Source organism: Octopus sinensis, linkage group LG20 (genome assembly GCF_006345805.1).
Source record: "Octopus sinensis linkage group LG20, ASM634580v1, whole genome shotgun sequence".
Taxonomy (NCBI): Eukaryota; Metazoa; Mollusca; class Cephalopoda; order Octopoda; family Octopodidae; genus Octopus; species Octopus sinensis.
Window position 1 is genome coordinate 18538797 of NC_043016.1, and position 23272 is coordinate 18562068.

A 23272-nucleotide genomic window follows, 5' to 3' on the forward strand; every position below is an offset into this window, starting at 1 on the left:
CGTGTTGTCAGTGCGGTTATCTGAAATGTAGGACAGATAGCAATACTGGTCAAAACTAATGTTATGAATTTCTCTTCATTTAAGTTCATCAAAATTCCTTTACAATTAATTATAATAATACCGAATAGCATAAATAAGCCGCTAATAAATTTTTCTGTAATATAAGGATGTTCTGCCCTATTCATCCTTTTCGGTATTATTATTATTATTATTATTTTTATTATTCGTTTGAAAATAAAACATTTCCATATCTGTATATTTCAATACAACTCGACGCTTCTAAAAAAAGCAAACTTTGTTTGTTTACATATATCGTAATTCCTTTAAAATTGTTCAATCTTTTTCTTTATTTTATATTATTTACCTTTTAGTAAAATTGTCGCAAATTTCAGATGTTTTAAAACTATTTATTTATCTTTCTGTCTCTCCCTCCCTCTCTTTCTTTCTCACTAAACTTGAAGTTATCGAATTCGGATAGAAGGAATTTTAATACGTCAAGAATTTGGTACCGAGATGGAATGTGTGAAACCATCTTTAGGCTCAATTATACGAACAGCTACTGGTAAGTCCCTTTTTCTTTTTTCCGAATATTGATATTCTGTGTCAGTAAAAAACTAAATGGATATTTATGTTTTAGATGTTTTTGCACCCTGTAAAAGATATAGACTTAGAAAAATATACTCCGAAAATCTAGTCCAGTATCCCTCAGCTGAACTAATTCCATTAGCTACACTCAAGATTTCTCCATTCCTTCACAAAGCTTCTACACTTTATCTAGACTGTTAAAGCCGGAATAAGACCACTGGGCGCAGCTACTTGGACGTTGATGCTTTGGCATGGCTTGTTTTGGTGGTAGTACTTTTTGGCACTAGAGGCAGACAAACAAATGCACAGAACTGTACATATACAGATAGAGAAAGAGAGATGCTACATCTTATTAACTGAACCCAAGTGACATAAACACGTCCCTTTTACTCACACAAAGAGAAATAGATTCACACGAATAAAAAGAGAGAACGACTGAAACATTGCAATGTTTAATGCCAATTAAGTATGCCAAAATATGTGCCAGAACGTCTCATACACTTCTATATTTAAGAGATGAAGAATTATGTACATTATTTATATTATTTACATTTGACGGATATTTGTCTTCATCTTGTTTCTTGTTAACCACAAGGCCATATTCCCTTGGACAAATGGCGTAGTGGTTAAGAGCGCGGGCTACTAACCCCAAGATTCCGAGTTCGATTCCAGACAGTGACCTGAATAATGATAATAATAATAATAATAATAATAGTAATAATAATAATAATAATAATAATAATTACAACATCGGAAAATACCTTAGGAATGAGAACCCAGGTTCGAAATTTCCCAAAGACACCTGATTAAAGGCTGGAAGGTATATCAACCGAAACATGTTAACAACAAACAAGATGAGGACAAATATCCGTCAAATATAAATAATGTCTCATACTCCATAACGCACCCCTGAAAAAAGTTTCTCTTGTTTACAATGTCTGAGCACTGAAATACTCGAACCTAATGCGTTTCAGCAAAATATTTTCCGTCTGTCATTAACATGTACCAGTAATATATTGATTTTAGTTCAGAGTACCATATACGTTTTTGCGGAAACAAAAATGTTTCCGTACAAAGTGAATTTTTATTGCTGCTAATAAGAAAATCGATGGTATCTTGAGGTTTGTTCGTGTTGATAGGGAGAATGTTTGGCAAACACAAATATATATTTCCAAAATAAGAACGTTTAATTGTTTCCGATAATGGAATGAATTCTGTAGTCAATAAATGGACATTTATTTTTATGTGGTGGTTGTTCCAAAAGAGGTTTACATTTCCTGTGTGAAATAGCCACAACGTTGTATAACCAGCTACTTAAGTTTCAGACAAAACGCATTTGGCATTTATTTGAATCAACACAGCTTCCCTGGACCATCGAAATTTAGCTGCTAGAATGCATAATAGCTTGAGATCGAGTTAACCATTTGAGGCAAGAGAAACCGGTTCAGGAATGATAACAATGCAATTTAGAGAGTTTCGATTTTATGCGATGCTATCAAATATATTGATGTATTTCCATGTCGCATTTCAATTTTTAATTCAACTCATTTACGACTTAGAGACTTGTAGTTTTTTTCGTTTTTTTATTCGTATATACATACTATTTTATAGTGCCAACGATAACTTAACAACGAACTATATTGTATTTGCTGTACATGGTGACTAATATATATATATAATTAAAATTATATAACATAGACGCAGGAGTGGCTCCGTGGTAAGTAGCTTGCTTACCAACCACATGGTTCCGGATTCAGTCCCACTGCGTGGCACCTTGGGCAAGTGTCTTCAACTATAGCCACGGGCCGACCAAAGCCTTGTGAGTGGATTTGGTAGACAGAAACTGAAAGAATCCCGTCGTGTATATGTATGTGTGTGTGTGTGTGTGTGTGTGTGTGTGTGTGTGTGTGTGTGTGTATATATGTTTGTGTGTCTGTGTTTGTCTCCCAGAATCACTTGACAACCGATGCTGTGGTGTGTTTACGTGCCCGTAACTTAGCGGTTCGGAAAAAGAGGCCGATAGAATAAGAACTAGACTTCCAAAGAATAAGTCCTGGGGTTGATTTGCTCGACTAAAGGCGGTGCTCCAGCATGGCTGCATTCAAATAACTGAAACAAGTAAAAGAGTAAAAAGTGTAAAAAGTAACCCTTGTACAAGGACAGTTTCATTCGTAGAATTTATTTCAATTTATCGTTTCTATGCGATTGAAATATCTTCACTAAATTTTTTCCAAACTTCTGTTTTTGTCGTTTATTTATATTTTCTTTTCCTTTTCGTAGAACGAATACCTTTTTTATATATTTTCCTCTCTAGCATCATGTGATTGAATATTGGCTAAGTGAATTATCAAGCTGTAAAATTCTGTTGACTATAACTTAGATATATCAGTATTTTACCACCTTTTTTTCCCCACCAGATATGAAAGAAAATCATGAACTTCGCGAACTTCTTTACATGGTTTTAGTAGCAGGAAATTATCTGAATTCGGTAAGTTAAATTTATTGTTGTATTAATCTGAGTATATTATATATATATATAATAACAAATTAATAAATAAAACAATGCATATATACATACATATATGTACGCACCTACATCTACATGTATATATAGATGCATATATGGGTACAGGACACACAAAAAAAAAACGTCGAACACAATGAGAGAAACGAAAAAAAAATAAACACAAAACCAAGGAAATGGACATTTCTTAAAAAGAAAAAAATAAAGTACAGGACATACAACTCAAGGAAAATTCCCTTTCTTCAGTCGCCTCTGTTTCAACCACTCCGCGTTTCGAAGGTAAGGCGAGACACGACTCCGTTGAAACATTCCTTCCCGCAAAGGCAAATTAATTAAAATTTGAGATTTTTTGGCGGAGGGGTAAAAATGGTAACAAAAACAGGACAGTAATATATATATATATATATATATGCAAATTAAGGGAAGACTACTCCAACATAAAACTTACAGCTTTCTGGTCATCCTAACAATCTTAGCATGCTGAGTCACTGTAGTCAGACTTCCTAGTCTAAAGAGTGGAATCAGATCGTGCAGACTATAACTTTGAAATTATTAAGTGCAGTCAGAAAAATAAGCCCTGCAGTGTCAAGGATCGGTTTACGTAACCTCTAGAGGGCGTGATTCTCTTCTGCATGACCTTTGAACACGAAGAAAATGCCATCGTCACCATGTATATGCATATGTGTGTGTGTGTGTGTGTGTTGTGAGCATATGTATGTAAGCGTTGTGTATACACACGCGTATGCTTATCTTTTGGTGTTGATACAAAATCAAGTACTGGTCTCGAATTCATTGACTCGACCTGTCGAAACGATCTTACCAAGTGGATCTATCATAATTTAGCAGCTAGAACGTATAATAGCTTGATACCGAGTTAACCATTCGAGACTAGAGATATCGCTTCAGGAAAAATATCGATTTTATCCCAAGCTATCAAATACATTGATGTGATTTCCATGTTATATTTCAATCTTTAATTGCATTCATTTACGATTAAGCAGAGTAAAATAAGATTCATAGATTTCGCTTTTTTTTTTGTGGCATTTTTCAGTTTTGTTCCAATTGTTTTCAAATTTAGTTATACCGATTTAGTTTTGTATGCTAATTATCAACAGGAAATTTCCTTTTTGTAATAAATTAATAAATAAAAAGTTGATAGCTTTTAAAGTGTGAAAATTTTGGGTGATTTTAGCCAATCGGAAGCCAATATTATACAACCTGATTCAGATCCAGAGTATAAGATTACATTAATATGCCAAATTTGAAAATTTTCACTTAATTCTAAAATTTCCAAATCTGTTACAGCCACCGGAAAGATTCAGCAAAAAAAAAAAAAATTTAGTGTGGCATGGTAAAAATACAGAATATTTAAAAAACAAAATAAGATACGATTTATATCACTGTAACCATTTGCATGACAGCTGTTTCGAATAATCTAAGCTATTTTAAATGAATTTAAAATATTGCATAAATACTTTTGAGTGTGAATGAAGGAACGAAGGCTACCGGGTGGTTTTCCAGATTGTCCATTTCACTTGTATGCCAGTAGTATTTAGTAACATCGTTTGTATATTTCAGGGTAATTATGCAGGAAATGCAGCAGGTTTCAAAATGAGCTCCCTCTTAAAAATTACAGAAATTAGGGCCAACAAACCAAGAATGACTTTATTGCATTATGTTGTAATGGTAAATAAATTTTCATTTAATCTTTTTATATTTCTCTCTCTCCACCATTAATCTCTATATACCCTTTCTGTTTTCCCGTTAATCTTTTCGCTTACATTCCATTCATTAACCCTATTACTCTATCAATTTTCTCTTTCACTGTCTCGAACACATTACGCTTGGAAGATCAATATTATTTTTTTTCTCTCTGAAGATCGTCCAGATTTACCAGCACTGATAGAATAGGCCTATAACTAAAGATGTTCCAGCTAACCAGCCACCCCTAACCAGTCTAATATTTTTCATACGTATCGTGTATCTAAAATTGTATTATCCTTTGAATGAATACGTGCAATGCTTAGAGCAATGTCATTAAAAATGTGGTACCGAAATATTTTTTAAATATTAACCTCGCTTTGATAAATACTTCAATAACGCTTTGATAATATACAAAGTAATATCTACGTTGCCTTAATAGTATTTCTACCATAGGTACAAGATCTGAAACTGATCGGTTACATGACAGGTACTTATTTTATCGACTCCGGAAGAATGAAAAACAAAGTCGACCTCGACAGAATTTGAACTCTGAACGTAAAGATGGACGAAATGCTGCCAAGCATTTTGCCCAGCGTGCTAACGTTTCCGTCAATCTCACCGCCATTCGTTGCCTTAATATCCTTTCTACTATCGGCACAAGGCCTGCATTTTGTGGAGGAGGTGGGACAGTCGATCACATCGACTCCAGTACTCAACTAGTACATAATTTATCAACTCCGAAAGGATGAAAGGCAAAGTCAACCTCGGCGGAATTTGAACTCGGGACGTAGCGACGGGCGAAACACCGCTAAGCATTTCGTCCAGCGTGCTAACGACTCTGCCAGCTCGCCGCCTTATACCTTAATATCGTTACCTTAATATCGACAAAGCTTTAATAACTTTTAAAAACATGTTCAATAATACAGTTTTTTTTTTTAATGTGAGCGTATGTACGCAAAGAGACATTCACCAAAGCATGTTCTGAAAATGTATACACGCAGTTTACTATCAGCTACTTCCCAACAAGTCAAAGAAAGAGATATGTATGTGTGTATACACGCACACATATTTTATACAGGCATTGACCAGGCGTGGCCATGTGGTAACAAGTCGTATCCGACAGGTTTTTTTTTTTCAGTTTCAGTCATGAAATCCACTCACAAGACTTTGGTCAGCCTGAGGCTATAGTTGAAGACACTTGCCCAACGTGTCTAACAGTGGGGTTGGAACCATGTTGTTGAGAAGCAAACTGCTTTCCACATCGTTGGATTTTTTCGTTCTCATTTCCCATTGAAATGACAAAAAATATCATCCATCTTTATACTCTGACTCTCTCTCCTTTTCCATCTCCCCCTTTCCCTCTCCGTTCACCATTTCTAATCTAGATCGGTCTACCATCTATTTTTTTCTCTCTCTCTCTCTCTCTTTCTCTCTCTCTTTCTCTCTCTCTCTCTCTCTCTCTCTAATAAAAAAAAAGTGAGAAAGAAGAAGAGATGCAATTGCAGTAAGAATAAATGTTATGTTACAGTGTTAGTGTTAGCATAGTCTTAAAATGGAAGAAGAAGAAGAAGAGTGCGAAGGACTAAATCTTCCACGGTGCCGACTCTAAAACCCCTAACCCCCCCCCCCCAGCAATTCACTGCACATACAAACCCGCCACACCACCTTACATACATATCCCTTCTCTTACTGGAACACTAACCCTGATGCCATTGTGCCAGCGCACCCCCTGTTGACAAAACGTGGTACTAATCAAATGCCATACCGGTTTGTGAAGTCCACCAGGCTGGTCGGTCATATTTACTTTGTTTTGTAGCTTTTATTATTATTATGCTGTTTTTCCTTTTAGTTATTTTGTATTTCTTTTTCCTTTTTTTTTTCTCTTCACTTTCTTTAGAATGTCTGTTCTTGTTACCTTTTTGTTTTGTTTCGTTTTTAATATTATTATTATTTTTGTTCTTTTTTTTTGCTTGCTTGCTTGCTGCAGTGATTATGGGTTGGTGTTATTGCGTTAAGATACTGGACAAAGAACGCTTAGCAGCGTTTCGTTCGTCTTTTGTTATCAGCTCAAATTTTTCTGACGTCGACTTTGCCTTTCATCCTTTCACGGTCTTTAAAATAAGTACCAATCAAGTACTGGGGTCGATGTAATTGACTAACCAATCCCTCAAAATTTCAGGTTTTGTGCCTGTAGTAGAAATAATTCATTATTATTATTATTATTATTATTGAGTGAGAGAGCAGTGCATGCCGTGAAAGTGACACTGGGGTAAAATATACGAAGCCCAATATACCCATCTGATAAGATACCTGTCTGATAAGAGTACACCAGGTATATGCATCACAACCATATGAGCACGACATGGTGATCTCATATCAAGATAAGCAGCACATGACCTTGCAAGTGGGGCCCGGTTAGAATTTGTTCCAGGTCGAATAACCCATCCCACTCAAACGGTCCCTGAATAAGGGTTGTTTAAGGATGTTGAACGAAAAACCCATGTTTCCAGAGGTGAGTTATTCAAACCCCAAAGAATCCCTCTCAACACATGGCTATGAGGCTCTCCTACTACTTCTGCTCGTGATCAGAGATGCACATATCGTCAGCCACTTAGGGACATGCTCAACTGGTTAAGGTCAAACAACTGACAAGCATATCTCTGGTATTGAGCAGAATATTTGCTGCAGACCATCTTTTATACCAAGACAAAACAATGTACATGATAACACTTCCAATCGGTTAAGATCAGAAGCCATGAGAGCCACTGCCTGGTACTGCATCGGGGCATTTATTATTATTATTATTATTATTATTAAGGCAGCGAGGTGGTGGGCAAGCGGGCGGTTATTTTGTTGGTTGGTTACTTAGTAAGTTGGCTGGCTGGCTGGCTGGTTACTTGGTTAGTTACTTAGTTAGTTGGCCGGTTATTTTGTTATTTGGTTACTTAGTTACTCGGCTAGTTACTTTGTTTAGGTTGGTGGATGTAAAATAATGCGATTAAAAAGATCTAGGACGAACTCGATAGACTATATTACTTCCTGAAATTACGCTGGATGTGACACATTTTGGTGTCTTCGAAGTTTGGCCACTCCCTTAAGTATATCTGGGACACTAATTCAAAATATATCAGCTGACGTCAAATATGATATATTAGCCCTATTTTTGGATATTCATTATATGTTTTTATACACTGATGTATCAGGAACTTCATTTGCTTAGGCGTAGGAGTGGCTGTGTGGTAAGTAGCTTGCTTACCAACCACATGGTTCTGGGTTCAGTCCCACTGCATGGCACCCTGGGGGCAAATGTCTTCTACTATAGCCTCGGGCTGACCAAAGCCTTGTGAGTGAATTTGGTAGACGGAAACTGAGAGAAGCCCGTCGTATATATGTATATGTATATATGATTGTGTGTGTATATGTTTGTGTGTCTGTGTTTGTTCCCCCAACATCGCTTGACAACCGATGCTGGTGTGTTTACGTGTCCGTAACTTAGCGGTTCGGCAAAGAGATCGATAGAATAAGTACTGAGAGCCAAACAACTTACAGCAGTGATGGATTTTCAGCGTGACACAGAATGTGACAAGGTTGGCTCTTTGAAATATAGGTACTAACTCAGTTTTGTCAGATGAGTGGACCTGAGCAACATGAAATGAAGTGTCTTGCTCAAGAACTCAACGAGCTAGCGGGAGTCGAACTTACGCCCAAACGATCGCGAGCCGAATACGCTAGCCACCAAGCTACGTGTCTTCATACACACCAAAATAACTTTAAAACATGATAATTTTTTTGCGGTTCGCTGGTGGTGGTGGAGTGGAGAAGAGCGATAATTAACATGGGTCCATACAATGAGAGTAATGTTTTAGATAAAACAAAGGGACAGAGGGAGACAGACAGACAGAAAAAGAGATGAGGATGGTAGAGGGGGGAAATGGTTAAAGATCTGAGAACGATTAAGATAGAGATGACTGAGAATGGCAATATGAGTCTAAGAGGAAGAGAGATTAAGAAAACAGTCTTTTGCAGCCAGGAAGCCTAATTGCTGATTCCCTGTTTATATGTTGCCCAATTTTCTGATGGTCTGACTGTGATAACAGTATATCAGTCTCGGCCTGGCATCCACGACTCGCCAGTTGAGAGATTTTACTTGACAACATGGAAAGTTTGGGAAATTTAACCTTAACTATAAACACAGTGAACAGTTTGGACTCATATTGAATGGAGCAAATGGCGCTCTGAACATGTGGCCCTGGACAGAATACTGTTTTACTGTTGGTAATTATACTTGTATCAATAGTTTAGAGAGTAAGATAATTTTATGTAAACTACGGGCCGCAAGAAAATTGCACCAACGGATTTGAACTCCCAAAACGTCAGTTCAATATCCTATCAAATAATATTAGTTCCCTTCTCGAAAGATATTTGCTAATAAAAAAAATAATTGGTGGGTGGTGTGTGTGTGTGTGTTTGCGCGCCGCCATTTTGTATTTGCCGCTCCCACACCATTTGACAACCGGTGTTGTCTGATTACGTCCTCAAAATGAGGCCTATAGAATAAGTTCAAGGCTTAGGGGGAAAATAATTGATTTGCTTGACTAAATCCTTCAATGCGGTGCCACAGCATGGCCGCAGTCTAATGACTAAAACAAGTAAATGATAAAAAATATATAGGCACAGGAATGTCTGTGTGGTTTGAAGCTTGCTTCCCAACCCCGTGGTTCTGGGTTCACAAGGTGGCACCTTCGGCAAGTATCTTCTGCTATAGCCTTGGGCTGACCAAAGCAGTGTGAGTGGATTTGATAGACGGAAACTGAAAAGAAGCCTATCGTATATGTATATTTTGCATGTTTGGGGTATCTTTGTGTCTGTGTTTTGTTTCCCACTCCCCACCATCGCTTGACAATCTGTGTCAGCGTTTTCGTCCCTGTAACTTAGTGGTTTGGCAAAAGAGACCGATAGAATAAATACTTGGCTGACGAAATGAATTCTGGTGTCGATTTGTTTGACTTAAAAACCCTTCAATGTGGTGCCCCAGCATGGCCACAGTCCAATGACTGAAACAAGTAAAAGATAAAAGATATACTGGGATTGATTTGTTCAACTAAAACCCTTCAAGGTGGTGCCCCAGCATGGCCACAGTCCAATAACTGAAACAAGTAAAAGATAAAAGATATACTGGGATTGATTTATTCAACTAAAACCCTTCAAGGTGGTGCCCCAGCATGGCCACAGTTTAATGACTGAAACAAGTAAAAGATAAAAGATATAAAATATGTTTTAAAGAAAATGTTGTGGCTGAGGAAAGAGATGTTTCTAAAACTAAATTGGAAACTTCCGTTCATCATTGATGTCAAAAGAAGTCCATAAAAGTCGTCGAGAGATAATATCTTCTATGCAGGGCAGGGAAAATAGCCACAAGGAAATTTATTATCCTAACATCAGTCTTTACTCTTCAGATGTGTGTATATGCGTGTGTGTGTGTCAGTGAGTGACTAAAGTAGCGTGTGTGTATATGCATTTATAACCTAAGTTACTCTCACTCAATGTGTAAGGGTTAAATCTGAATACACATCACAGAACATGTTTCAACAGAGAAACAAACGTACGCGCTTGTTTACGTACGCACGCACGCACGCACGCGCGCACACATTAACTCTCTAAGCATCATAGGAATATAGGATGATATCTATGACACTACTTAACGGTATCAATTCCATCAGATTCACAACTGCTAGTGATAGACGTGAACTTTCTAGATAACAATGCCACACACGACGAACCACTGTAGTCGGCTAGCCCGTGGGTGGAATGTCTGTCTACCAAATAGTAAGTTTTACCAGTAGGAGCAGAATAATTGGAAGTAAAAAAAAAAAGAAAACCTCTTTCCGTTGACATCTTAACTAAAATTACTAATCTTACTACGCCACCTTTAACCCTAACCCTTATTCCCTTTAAAGAAATAACAGCTTTTAAGTTAGCCCACGAGACTAAATTAGATGACTGTGTTAGTCGATAACTTTAACCTCAGTACTAGGCTGGTTATTTATTTTAATCAAACCCAGAAGGTTGAAAGGCCTTTGCTTTTCTATAATGCTGGGTTTATTCAATGGCAGCATTTGAACTCGGAACCCTCTAATGGTTCTGTAAATGCAATGTTCAGATAATAATAATAATAATAATAATTAATTAATTAATTAATAATGCCCTGATGCAGTACCAGGCAGTGGCTCTCGTAGCTTCTGATCTTTACTGATTGGAAGTGTTATCATGTACATTGTTTTGTTTTGGTATAAAAGATGGGCTACAGCAAATATTCTGCTCAATACCACAGATTTGCTTGTCAGTTGTTTGACCTTAACCAGTTGAGCATGTCCCTTAGTGGCTGACGATATGTGCATCTTTGATCACAAGAAGTAGTAGAGGAGCATCGTAGACATGTGTTGAGAGGGATTCTTTGGGGTTTGAATAATTCACCTCTGGAAACATGGGTGCTTCGTTCAACATCCTTAAACAACCCTTATTCAGGGACCTTTTGAGCAGAATGGGTTACTCGACCAGAAGAAAATTCTAACTGGGCCCCACCTGCAAGGTCATGTGCTGTTTATCTTGATATGAGATCACCATGTCGCGCACATATGGTTGTGATGCATGTGCCTAGTGTACCCTTATCAGATGGGTAGTCATGATGGGTATACTGGGCTTCATATATTTTACACCAGTGTCACTTTGATGGCATGCACTGCTCTCTCACTCAATAATAATAATAATAATAATCCTTTTCACTATAGGCACAAGGCCTGAAATTTTGGGAGAGGGGACTAGTCAATTACATTAACCCCAGAACTCAACTGGTACTTAATTTATCATCCCCGAAGGATGAAGGGCGAAGTCCACCTCGTGCCTTTTAAACCCACAATGTAAAAATGGACGAAATACTACTAAGCGTTTTTCTAGGCGTACTAACTAATCTGCTGGCTCGCCGCTTTAACAATGATAATAATCCTTTCTACCAAATGCTGAAGGCCTGAAATATGGCGGAAGATGGACATAATGCCGCTAAACACTCCCCCCGGCGTGCTAACGATTCTGCAAGTTTATCGCCCTAATAATGATAATAATAGTACGTAATAATAATGTTTCTAACATAGGAACGAATACATACATTTGAAGAAAGGTATTACTTGATTGAAACCAACCGTTCTGCTAGTGTAAATCTTTGTGTACGAAGATCGATATAACTATAACGCTGATGACGGCGACGATGATGATGATAATTAAGTTGGATTAGTTATTTTAAACTTAATGTTTCTCCTTTTGCAGCAAGCTGAAAAACGAAATCCACGGTTACTCTTGTTTCCGCATCAAATGAAATACTTAAACGAAGCAGCAAAGTAAGTCGACTTAAAATACTAATCTTTGAAAATGTCTTTAATTTTTCACCAATTAATTTTTTTCAACACCCGTCCAAAAAACCTAAGTATTTAGAAGGTTATGTCTATATTTCACTTGGTTCATGCACTAGTGTAAATATGATAAAATTACCATGGTTAATAATGTTCATGATGGTGATGGTGGCTGTAGTTGGAAGGATGCTATAAATTATGGAAAAATATGTATATGGAATATCGCAACTGATCACTTCACGCTTCATATATGGTTACATTTCTGATCAATATGTTACAACTGAGATGTTGTTGGTAAAACATGTTCTTTGTCTATCTCCTTATCCTCTTGGAGATTTTGGGTAAAATTATACTAATGAGTCCTTCGAATTTAATTAAATTCTATGTTTTTGTGCAGCTGAAGATTGCTCTACATTTTAAATTGATGTAATGAAATGATTGCATTGTTCAATTAAATGGAGTCGCATGAAACGATCGTACTGCATTACCTCTGGATATCCTTGTTGCTTATTTTGATTTTAATCACATTATTTTGAAATTGTATGGATAATACCATACTAAATTCTGGTGCCTTTAACTTAAGTACCATATTCATCTGAATCTAAATTTATATATATATATAAACTGTAAAGCGAGTAGCCACATCAAAGTGGCTGTCGAATGATACTACTAGTTTAACCATAGGCGGATTCTGGTTTTCGGTGCAAGCTCTGCATCCTTTATATACAACATATCGCCAGCTGGGAGACCGAACGAACCCCCTACTAGCGATATATTATATGCAAAGGGTGCAGAGCTTGCAGCGAAAACCAGTTGGCGGAGAATAAGCCTGGGGTTAAACTAGGAGTAGTAATCTACAACCGCTTTGATGTGGCTACTCGCTGTACTGTTTAGTATACGTCACTACTCTATCCCATCTTGCGATTTCATAACTAGTTATTTTGCTTATATATATATATATATATACGTATGTGCAGCTAAGACTGCAAGTAGTTGTAGTAAATATACCGTATTTTATTTCAGTGGTATATTTGAACTCCATCTTTCCTACTTACTTCGGACAGAGGTCATAGTATCAACTTGCTGTTCAGTCGTACATTCAAAGCGATTACATATATCTCTCATAAATGAACTTAGATTACTATACTGTCTCGGTTCATTCGCATCTATTTTATAAGACTTTGAATGTTTAGTTCGGTCGATAACAACTGCACAAAACCCATTGTTAAAACGTGTGGCATATCCATTAACAGTTGCATGCGTACGTGCAAATCCAACCTCAAGAGAACAATGTTCTTATTCTATATCTTTTGTCAATGCGTTCGTGAGTTGATATCTTGTTTTCATTTCCATATTTTTTTACATTTTTTTAGATCGTCAATACAGTCCTTAACGGCTGACATTTCAAATCTTGGAAAGAAAATTCAAAATATTAGTACACAAGTAGAAACTATGGATGAAGAATTCAAATTTCAAATGGCAGACTTTCTACAGGTAAACACCGTAGGATTTCTTTCTTTTATCATGTGTATTTTAAGGTTTATTATCGCAGGAGTGGCTGTGCGCAGGAGTAGCTTGCTTATCAACCACATGGTTCCGGGTTCAGTCCCACTGGGCGTCTTCTATTATAGCCTCGGGATGACCAAAGCCTTGGGAGTGGATTTGGTAAGCGGAAACTGAAAGAAGCCCGTCATATATATATATATATATATATATATATATATGTGCACGCGCGTGTGTGTGTGTGTGTGTGTGTGTGTGTGTGTGTATGCTTCGGTGTGTGTAACGTTTCGGCAGACGAAATACCTATTTCTTTACTGCCAGGGGCTAAATACAGAGAGGACAAACAAGGACAAAAGGATTAGGTCGATTACATCGATCCCCAATGCGTAACTGGTAATTATTTAATCCACCCCGAAACGATGAAAGGCTAAGTCGACCTCGGCGGAATTTGACCCGAGGATTGCATTATGGACACCGCTTTCGTTTTAATTTACCGTGTAAACAATTAAACTCATCGAGCGGACCAACGGCGAAGCCATTAGATTAAGCATTGGACAATACCGGAACATGTTATGGAAACGAACTTAAATTCTGATTTTAAGCGTTTTCAATTTTGTTTGAATCGATCTTTAATTGCCGAGTCTTATGAATATGTGTATGTTTGTTTTTTCTAGTTTTGTTTTCCTTTAGGATATTGCTACATCGCTAAAAATTTTTAAAGATAGAATTTCCTGCTGTAATATCTACTGACATATTAATTGTCTTCGTTCAATTTTCTTTTTCAAGTGGGCAAATAGCGAAATGAAAAGTCTTCAGGTTGATCTTAATATTATCAATGAACTGCAGAAAGAGCTAGCAGATTTCTTCTGTGAAGATGTAAAAACATTTAAGTTAGACGAGTGTTTCGATACACTGAGAACATTCTGTGAGAAGTTTCTGAAAGCAATACAGGTTGGTTACCAATTTCACTACACAATGTACTAAACTAATAATAATAATAATAATAATAATAATAATGATAATAATTGTGCAAAATGTGTCGTATATAGGAACATTCTTTTTTATACACATACATTTTCTTTCTTTCGCATTCGTACACTTGCATATTTACATTTAGATTTAGCTACTAGAATCATAGTCTGCAGATACAAACTGACTTCATTAGATTCTTTGGAAGGTGTCACCTTCCAAGGTGACTAAACAAATGAAGTGTAACAAGGCATTTTATTTCAATTTCGTATAATCTAGTTTGTTGTAACTGAAGTTAAGTTATATTAACTTTTATTCCAATTTTTATTTGATTCAAATGATCAACCACACTTTTTGGTATTTTTTCTTTAAAAGGAAAATAAACAGTGGAGCCTTGCCGTAGAACAAAATGAGATGCGCAAAAAGCTTGAACTAAAGAAAGATGGTAAGGCATTGATTAAATATTCTAGATTTTCTTAGAATAATTACCTTTGGCTGTGAGAGGTTTACATACTGAAATCTTGCACACATACGCACACACATATATAAATGCGTATGTGTGTGCGTGTGTGTGTGTGTATGTGTATGTGTCATGTATATCATATATTGTATAAAATTTTTAGTAGCAAGTCAACCTGAGCACTACATAAATATATTACATATACACATTCATATATATATATTAAGTTATATATATTACATATATATAATATTAAGTTATATATATATAATATATAAGTTATAATATTACATGTATATATATATATTAAGTTATATATATTACATGTATATATATATATTAAGTTATATATATATATTACATATATATCTATATATATTAGTTATATATATTATTAAATATATATATATATATTATATATATATATAATTAAGTTATTAATATATATATATATTAAGTTATATATATTATATATATAGATATATTAAGTTCTATATATATATATATTAATATAGATTAAGTTATATATATATATATATATATATATATTAAGTTATATATATATATATTATATATATTAAGTTATATATATATATATATATATATTAAGTATATTATTACATATATATATATTAGTTATATATATTACATATATATATATTAAGTATTATATTACATATATATATATTAAGTTATATATATTACATATATATATATTAAGTTATATATATTACATATTATATATTAAGTTATATATATTACATATATATATATTAAGTTATATATATTACTATATATATATAAGTTATATATATTACATATATATATATTAGTTATATATATTACATATATATATATTAAGTTATATATATTACATATATATAGATTAAGTTATATATATTACATATATAGATTAAGTTATATATTACATATATATAGATTAAGTTATATATATTACATATATATAGATTAAATTATATATATATTACACACATACACACACACACACACATATATATATATTAAAATTATATATATTACATATAAAATTTGTGTTTGTTTTAATGGAAAAATCATCTGCTGTTATCGTCAAAATATACTTTGGAATATATTTTTAATATTCTTTTTCTCATTTTCATTACAACAGTATTTTGTACTCTTTCGAGTCTTATCTATCAGATATTTATATTATTTGTGTAATTTTTTATTTCATTGCCTTTTATATTTCTTTTCTTCTTTTTCGCAGAAGATATGCTCTTGCAAAAGGAAAAGGGTTCTATTGTTGATCTGCTGCTTGCTGATGTCCGCAGCGGTTTTGGTAGCCACAATTTCATCAGTGATAATTCGTCTGTTGGAACATTTGACAGTATAAGTGAAAGAACTTCTTCTTACATGTCCAGCGACAGTGAAACTACCCAAAATAGTGATAGTAATCAATCGGAATTTATGAATGGAGATAGCAACTTGACAGAGGAACCTGTGTCTGATTTTGTTCGTCTAGGGTTCGGAAGAAAAAGTATGCGCAAATCAAAGCACAAAAATAACTTCCGCTCTAACAGTTCTGACAGCATATGTACAAGCCAAGGAAGCAGACAAGCATCGAGTGAAAACAATACTGATACAGAAAGTCTTGGCAGCAGTCAAGATGACAGAGCAAGTTTCCGCCGAATGAGGTACTCAAAGGGAAATGATGACGAATTGTTTGAGTATTTGGGCAATGGATCAGATCAAATAACATTCAGGAGGAGTTATCATGGTCATCCAAGAAATCAAAAGCGTTTGGTAAGGAGAAACACGAGTATTACTTTTGAACGCGAAAGAGGGCCGTCTCCACCTATGTTCGACGACTCTAACGACTCCATGAGATTTCTTTTCAATAAAGATAAAGTACCTCTTGTAGACGGAAGAACCAAATCAGACACTTTAACCACCCCCAAACCAATAAAAGAGTCTCTTCGAAAATCGGCGAGCGCTCTAGAAAAGAGAGATATAGATCGGGCAGTGAAAAAAAGAGAAGCACTTGTTGAAGCGAAAGAACAACGGTATGACAGAAATTGTTTTAAAAGAACGCCCAGTCTATCTGCCTCTTACAAGCATTACAGTAAAGATTATTATCATTGTGATGAAAATTCTCAACCTTCCTCGTCAACACCGACATTAGGGCTCAAAAGCCCAACTAGAGTAGAAAGATCGAATTTATTCAAATCGGCTGGAGATGGAGAGGATTCGTGTAAAAGGAATACGAAACAAGTCGGCAACAGTGTGATAAACCTGGATAAAATTAATAGTGGCGTAAAATCGAACTCTCCGTATGTACTTACAAGGGATGAACTTTTGGAGTCAGGTGGGTCATTGGAAAAACCTGCTGACTCCAATAAGGTAACTCCAGAACATTATTCATCAGATAGAAATCGCGTTTCTGTATCTGTCAGATCACAACTTAGCCGGCAATGGCAAACGAACTTAGATCCAGAAAACATGGACTCTATGCTGAAGAAGATGGACAGCATCAACAGTGAGAAAAATGAAACTGAAACACATCTATCTCCGGAAGAGAAGAGCGAAGCGAAAAGAAAATGTACTTCGTCAGAATCACCCAATGACAAAGAAAGTAGGTCGCGTCGTGATAGACGTAAGGTAAGACGGAAATTATCAACAGATGAAATCGAAGATGCTTTACAATCTCACAATCAACCAGTTGCATCAACTGATCACAATGTGTCCGGAGAAAACTATCTTGAAAATAATTCGGAAGCCAAAACACCACGGTCTCGATCTGGAAGTGACAGTACTGGAGAGAGCGAAAGAGTTAAAACTCGTAAAGAAGAAAGGCCACACAAGCTGACAGGCAAAAGAAGGTTTCTGGCAGAGCGGTTCGGAGACAAAGAGCATGGTTCGACCGGACGCTGTCGTAGTAACGTAGAAAAGGAGTCTGTCGATCGTGCTCTTCAAAATTTAATGCCCCAAGGATCAATGAACCGATCAAAATCCTTTGAATCTGTAGCACGAAAAAATAACAATAAATCAAATATGAAAAAGGGGCCAAATAGTGGAAGTACACCAGACACATCTCAGGAGAAGAATAATTTAAGAGGCGATTGCATGGGTCATTTCTCATATAAAGGAAATGATGACAGCGAGAATGAAGCGCCCGCCGAAAATGTTCGGCATTCATCAAAGAACTCTAGTCGCTTATCGGTGAAATCGACTTCAACCGAAACTTTGCAGGCAGAGAATTATAGTGACAATGAGTCAAATAACTTATCTGAACACAAAATGAAACCCAACACGGAAAACGATGAAATAAATGATAAACGAAGAGGAACGGAAGAAAAGAAATTAACGGAAGAGATCAAGGATAATCCGAATTCGAGCTATTCGGTGAACAACTCGACTGCTACGGTGGAAAAAAGGCCTCACCGCACTCATAGTTTGATTGAGCATTCATCATATCTAATAGACCACAGCTCTTCTCCTATTACCTCATGTGAAGATGATGTAAACCCAACAATTATCTTGGCGAAATGGCGTGTTAAGAGACAGGAAAAACGAAGGAGCCAGAGTAGCTGCATGAATGAAACAGATAAACTGAGGAATATAGATAGTAGTGGTAAACTAGAGCATGGAATCCTGATGCCAAATTCTGATTGCGGTTTTAAAAACGAATCCAGTTGTAGAAACAGCGTAGCCTCTGCTTCCGACAAAGATGAAGGGTTTGAAACTATGAGTGAGACTATAAGTCAAAGAACTTCGGTTAGTAGCAATTTAGACTTGGAATCTAGCTACGGTACTTCAGTATGTTATAGGAAATCAGAAAGTAATAGACATAGAATAGAACATGATTTCCTTAAACATGAGACTGAACTTGATAGCGCTCGACATAACCGTAAATCTGGAATCATAACTGTTAATAGGGTGGCAACAGATGTTTCCGAATCAGATGTTCGCAAGCAACGGACGGAATCTTGGACAGAATCAACTGTTCGTGTGAATGCTTCAAATTTGAATGAAAACATATTCCTGGACAGAAAGGCTAACTATTCAACACCTTTATTGAAGAAAACTGGAGATTATTCGAAAGATAACCATTGGAATGATGCAATGGAAAACAAAACAAAACCACCTTTAGTGAGGCAGTTGTCAATATCTAACCACACAAACACACCCGATAAAATTGTTTCTGACACAGCTGATAAGGACTCTATTAAAATGCTTGATAGTAACAATGTATCACCTAAGGCAACACAAAAGGCCGCTAGTATTCCAAGTTACATGAAGAAAACATCTAGCAGTAAAAAAAAAGTAATAAAGGAACCTGTGGAGCTTCAACCAACAATCAAACGTTCTAGTTTTTCTCGCAGTTCGCATCGTTCCATGAAGCATGTTCCGATCAGCTCACAATCAAACAAGTCTGGTTCAACAGAAAGTGTGTCATCGTCGTCTCAAAACGAAAGAATTAACAATTCTCTACTCAGACGGTCAATTGCTGGAACAACTGCAAAATCAACTTCATCTATTATGCCATCGAAACTTGGGTCTTCTTCAAATGTTACCAAATTGCAACCCCTTTCTTCATCTCGAGCAACCAACTCTTTCAACAGCAAACTCCCTTCGACCGAATCAAAAATAACCAGATCTACTTCTTTTAACAGAAGTCATGCATCAAGTTTCATGTCACCTACCGCATCATCAAGAGCTAAAAAAGATCCCAAACAATCTACTGCGAATACTCAAGAAAGTATGAATAGCAGTAGCTTACCAACTACGACTGCATCAACTACAAAATCAAGTTCGGGTAGTGTCAAAACTTCGCTTGCTAAATCATCTAGTTTGCCGAAAAGAAAAACAGATTCAAATAGCTCAAGTTGTAATACAAAGCAGCTTCATTCCTCGTTAAAAGCAAACACCACCTCGTCTCCCTTCTCGAGAACAAGTAGTATACGGCGTTCTATGGGGGTGACTCGGTCGCCACCCGAGAAGCCTACCAATCAAAAAGTGAAAAATAGCTCTGCATACGAAGAAAATAAACACACTGATGTTAAAAATAACAATAATAGTAATACCAATACCAATAACAAAAAGAGACTTAGCAGTACTTCCATGGATAAGGCATCAAACATAAACGGTTCTCAAAATGAACTGGCTCGCAAATCCCGAATGCCAGTCAAATCTGTAGAATCAACGGTTATAAGTGAGAAAACTGTCAAAGAACGCAAGTCCCAAAAGACATCAGATCAAAATTTGCCCAGCAAAAAATTATCGATAAGTGATAGAGAAATAGATAATGGCGGTTTTAAACTAAGCGACAGCGAAGAGACTGTGGCAAGTAATAGTGTAAAAGACAGATTTAAAAAGAAATTTTCCAAATCAAAAGACAAGAGTTACAGACGAGTCATTAGTAACATAACAACTTGATTAGCGCTTCTTGAGAAAGCTGCAAAATACATTTAAAAACTATCCTTATAGTATGTGCGTACATAAGTTTATAGCTCGTACAAGATTTGATCATTCGAGTGCCTTTTATATACAGAATTGAACACAACTAAATTATTTTTATACCTCAAATACTATTAAACTGTTGCAATTTTCTTTAAAATATTAATGAATTTTAAAACGAGGAATACACTATTGTATTCTTTGACATTGCATCATACACACAGTGATAAAAACTTACATGCGAATATTCGTGACATCTAGAAAAAAAAATTTACTGTTTATCATACCAATTTTTGTTTTCGTTCTCAAGTCGGGTGTCATGTATAATGGTTATTATCACATCATTTAAATATCATATTTTAAACAAATATTTACAGCATCACCAAGTGCACCTCTGTATTCCGACTGTATTACCATTGTTATTGTCATAATTGCAACTTTAAACGAACAATGAAATGACAAGATAACCGAATCAAATATGCAAATTTATTTGCTCATATTGTTGTAGCTGCAGTTATATAAACAAGAAATATCAGAAGGAAACAAGACGAAGTAGGGATGGGGCGGGTTATTTTGAAAATTCCTTCTAATTATGAAAATCATAATTAAAGGACGAAATTAAAAATGATGGTCTTTTAAGGAAGTTCCACGCGCTTTCAACGTGAGTGGACACCATAAATGAGTTGACATATTCGACGCGGTGGCTATCTGTTCTGTTCAGAAAATATAGCCTGTTATCTCTGGGATATGGGAATAAGTTGGCCACAAGTTAAAACACACACACACACACACACACACACACACACACACACATACATATACATATACATATACATACACAAACACATACAAACACACAAATTTGTAGTGTAATATACGAATTCATATAATCATGTGGCTTTTACGTAAAGCTCTTCTAACGGACCCGGCTAGCAAGATAAAATATAAACGTTTACGGTTATATTTTAATTAATTACGAAGGGCAGTCTTCGAAAATACAAGCCTTACAAGTATGGCCGCAGTCAAACGACTGAAATGAGTGGTGGAAAAGGAAAAGCGAAATCAATCGTTTTTTTTTGGTTTTCTTTATAATAAAAGCTGTTTATTCCAAACTGCATACAAAGTTATGTAATACATACAATATATGCAACATATGCAATATTATTAATGTTCATTTACATCTCCAGACATCCTGTATTGAAACACAATCAACTTATGAGGATGCGCTAAAAAGTTCGTAGGCTGACTGTGAAGTGAAAGAATGATGACAGAACTGTGAAATCTTGCATGTATTAACTTAAACTTTTCCTATTAATAAACATTGTTTCTCTTCTGGTAAACTGACATCTGACTGTTCAAAGAACACTTTCAACGTAACTAGTAGCGACATCTCTTGCAAATCGACAAAATTTAGCCCCATAGTGATATCAAGTATCTGTAGAAAAAGGGGTCAGCCCCCCCCCAGGTCATTCATGTTGACATGGTTGCTACATTAGGGGATGATGCACCAGCTTTATCATGAGTGCAAATGTAGGCAGCTGAATTTAATGGGGGAAAGAGAGAGTCTTGAATATGACCCAAGGTCTGGACGCCCTGTAACTGCCTCTACCGAGGAAGCATTGATCTCCTTCATATGTTCGTGGATGACAGGCGATTAACTATAAATCAGCTAGCCAATGCTATTAGCATATCCCGTGAGAGTCGCTATATTATGGACAATGAATTTGGCATGACGAAGATTCGTGCTCGGTCGCTGCCACGTCATCTGGTACCTGATCAAAAGCGTACCAGGCTGACCACATCACGGGAAAATCTGACCTTGTTTGAGGCAAATCTAGCTGGTTTTCTTGAACTCTGCCTAATCCAAGATGAACTTTGCGTAATCCATCACTTTGAGCTAGAAACAAAGAGTCAATCTGTGTGGTGGAAAAATCCCCTTTTCAACTGCTCTTAAAATGGCCAGTCGTTTCATCTGCAGGGAAGGTGAAGGCCTCAGTTTTGGAGGATGCAAAATACCTTGTTTATTAATTATTTTCAAAAGGGACATACCAATTCATTGATCAAGGTATGTGTGCCATTGAAAGCTTCTAATTCATTTTTATTTCTCCCTTCGACATCTTTGCACGGTTAGTGGGTAAACAGACTGGTGGCTCCATGAATGAACACTGGTGGGAGTATAATGACCAGAAAATACTTATCGATACTTAAGATCAGTGATTCTCAACCATTTCTATCTAATTCCTATTTTACTTGGATTGACCGCCATAACTATTTGATGTTAAAGAAAAGACTCTTACCATATTTTTATAATTAAATATTATTAGGAACTGTACTACAAAATATTTGTTAGAATATTTTGTGAATTGTAGAAGTATGATCAATTTATCGTACATAGTTTTTAAAAACTAAATCTTTTATCGCTCCGCCCACCCCCACCCCCAACAAGGGCCATGTGGAACCCCGGTTGAGAGCCATTCATCTAGCAGCATGCTGATTATCAACATGGAAGCATGCTGATGATCAGCAAGACAGCTTGCTGAATCACATAATTATCTAAGTGTCGAAATCTTGTCTAAACACCCGAGAGGTACTTGAATCTGTTCTCACACGTAAGAAATTGCCATCAGAAAATATGCTTAGCAATTATTAGAGCCACAACGCCATTACTGTCACAATCTATATATGCGT

General features: G+C 36.0%; 1 protein-coding gene across 1 annotated transcript in view; it reads left to right on the forward strand.

Annotated features, from left to right (window-relative positions):
* LOC115222695 (formin-J-like) overlaps nucleotides 1-22929 on the forward strand; it is a 98890-nt gene extending 75961 nt beyond the window's left edge. The window contains exons 8-16 of the mRNA XM_036511700.1: nucleotides 462-562; nucleotides 3003-3073; nucleotides 4688-4795; nucleotides 12134-12204; nucleotides 13590-13710; nucleotides 14506-14670; nucleotides 15064-15133; nucleotides 16395-20452; nucleotides 20489-22929. Coding sequence (XP_036367593.1) covers nucleotides 462-562; nucleotides 3003-3073; nucleotides 4688-4795; nucleotides 12134-12204; nucleotides 13590-13710; nucleotides 14506-14670; nucleotides 15064-15133; nucleotides 16395-20452; nucleotides 20489-20563 — 4840 coding nt within the window. The 3' untranslated portion in view covers nucleotides 20564-22929. The remainder of the gene's footprint in view (nucleotides 1-461; nucleotides 563-3002; nucleotides 3074-4687; nucleotides 4796-12133; nucleotides 12205-13589; nucleotides 13711-14505; nucleotides 14671-15063; nucleotides 15134-16394; nucleotides 20453-20488) is intronic.
* Nucleotides 22930-23272: the final 343 nt, after the last annotated feature.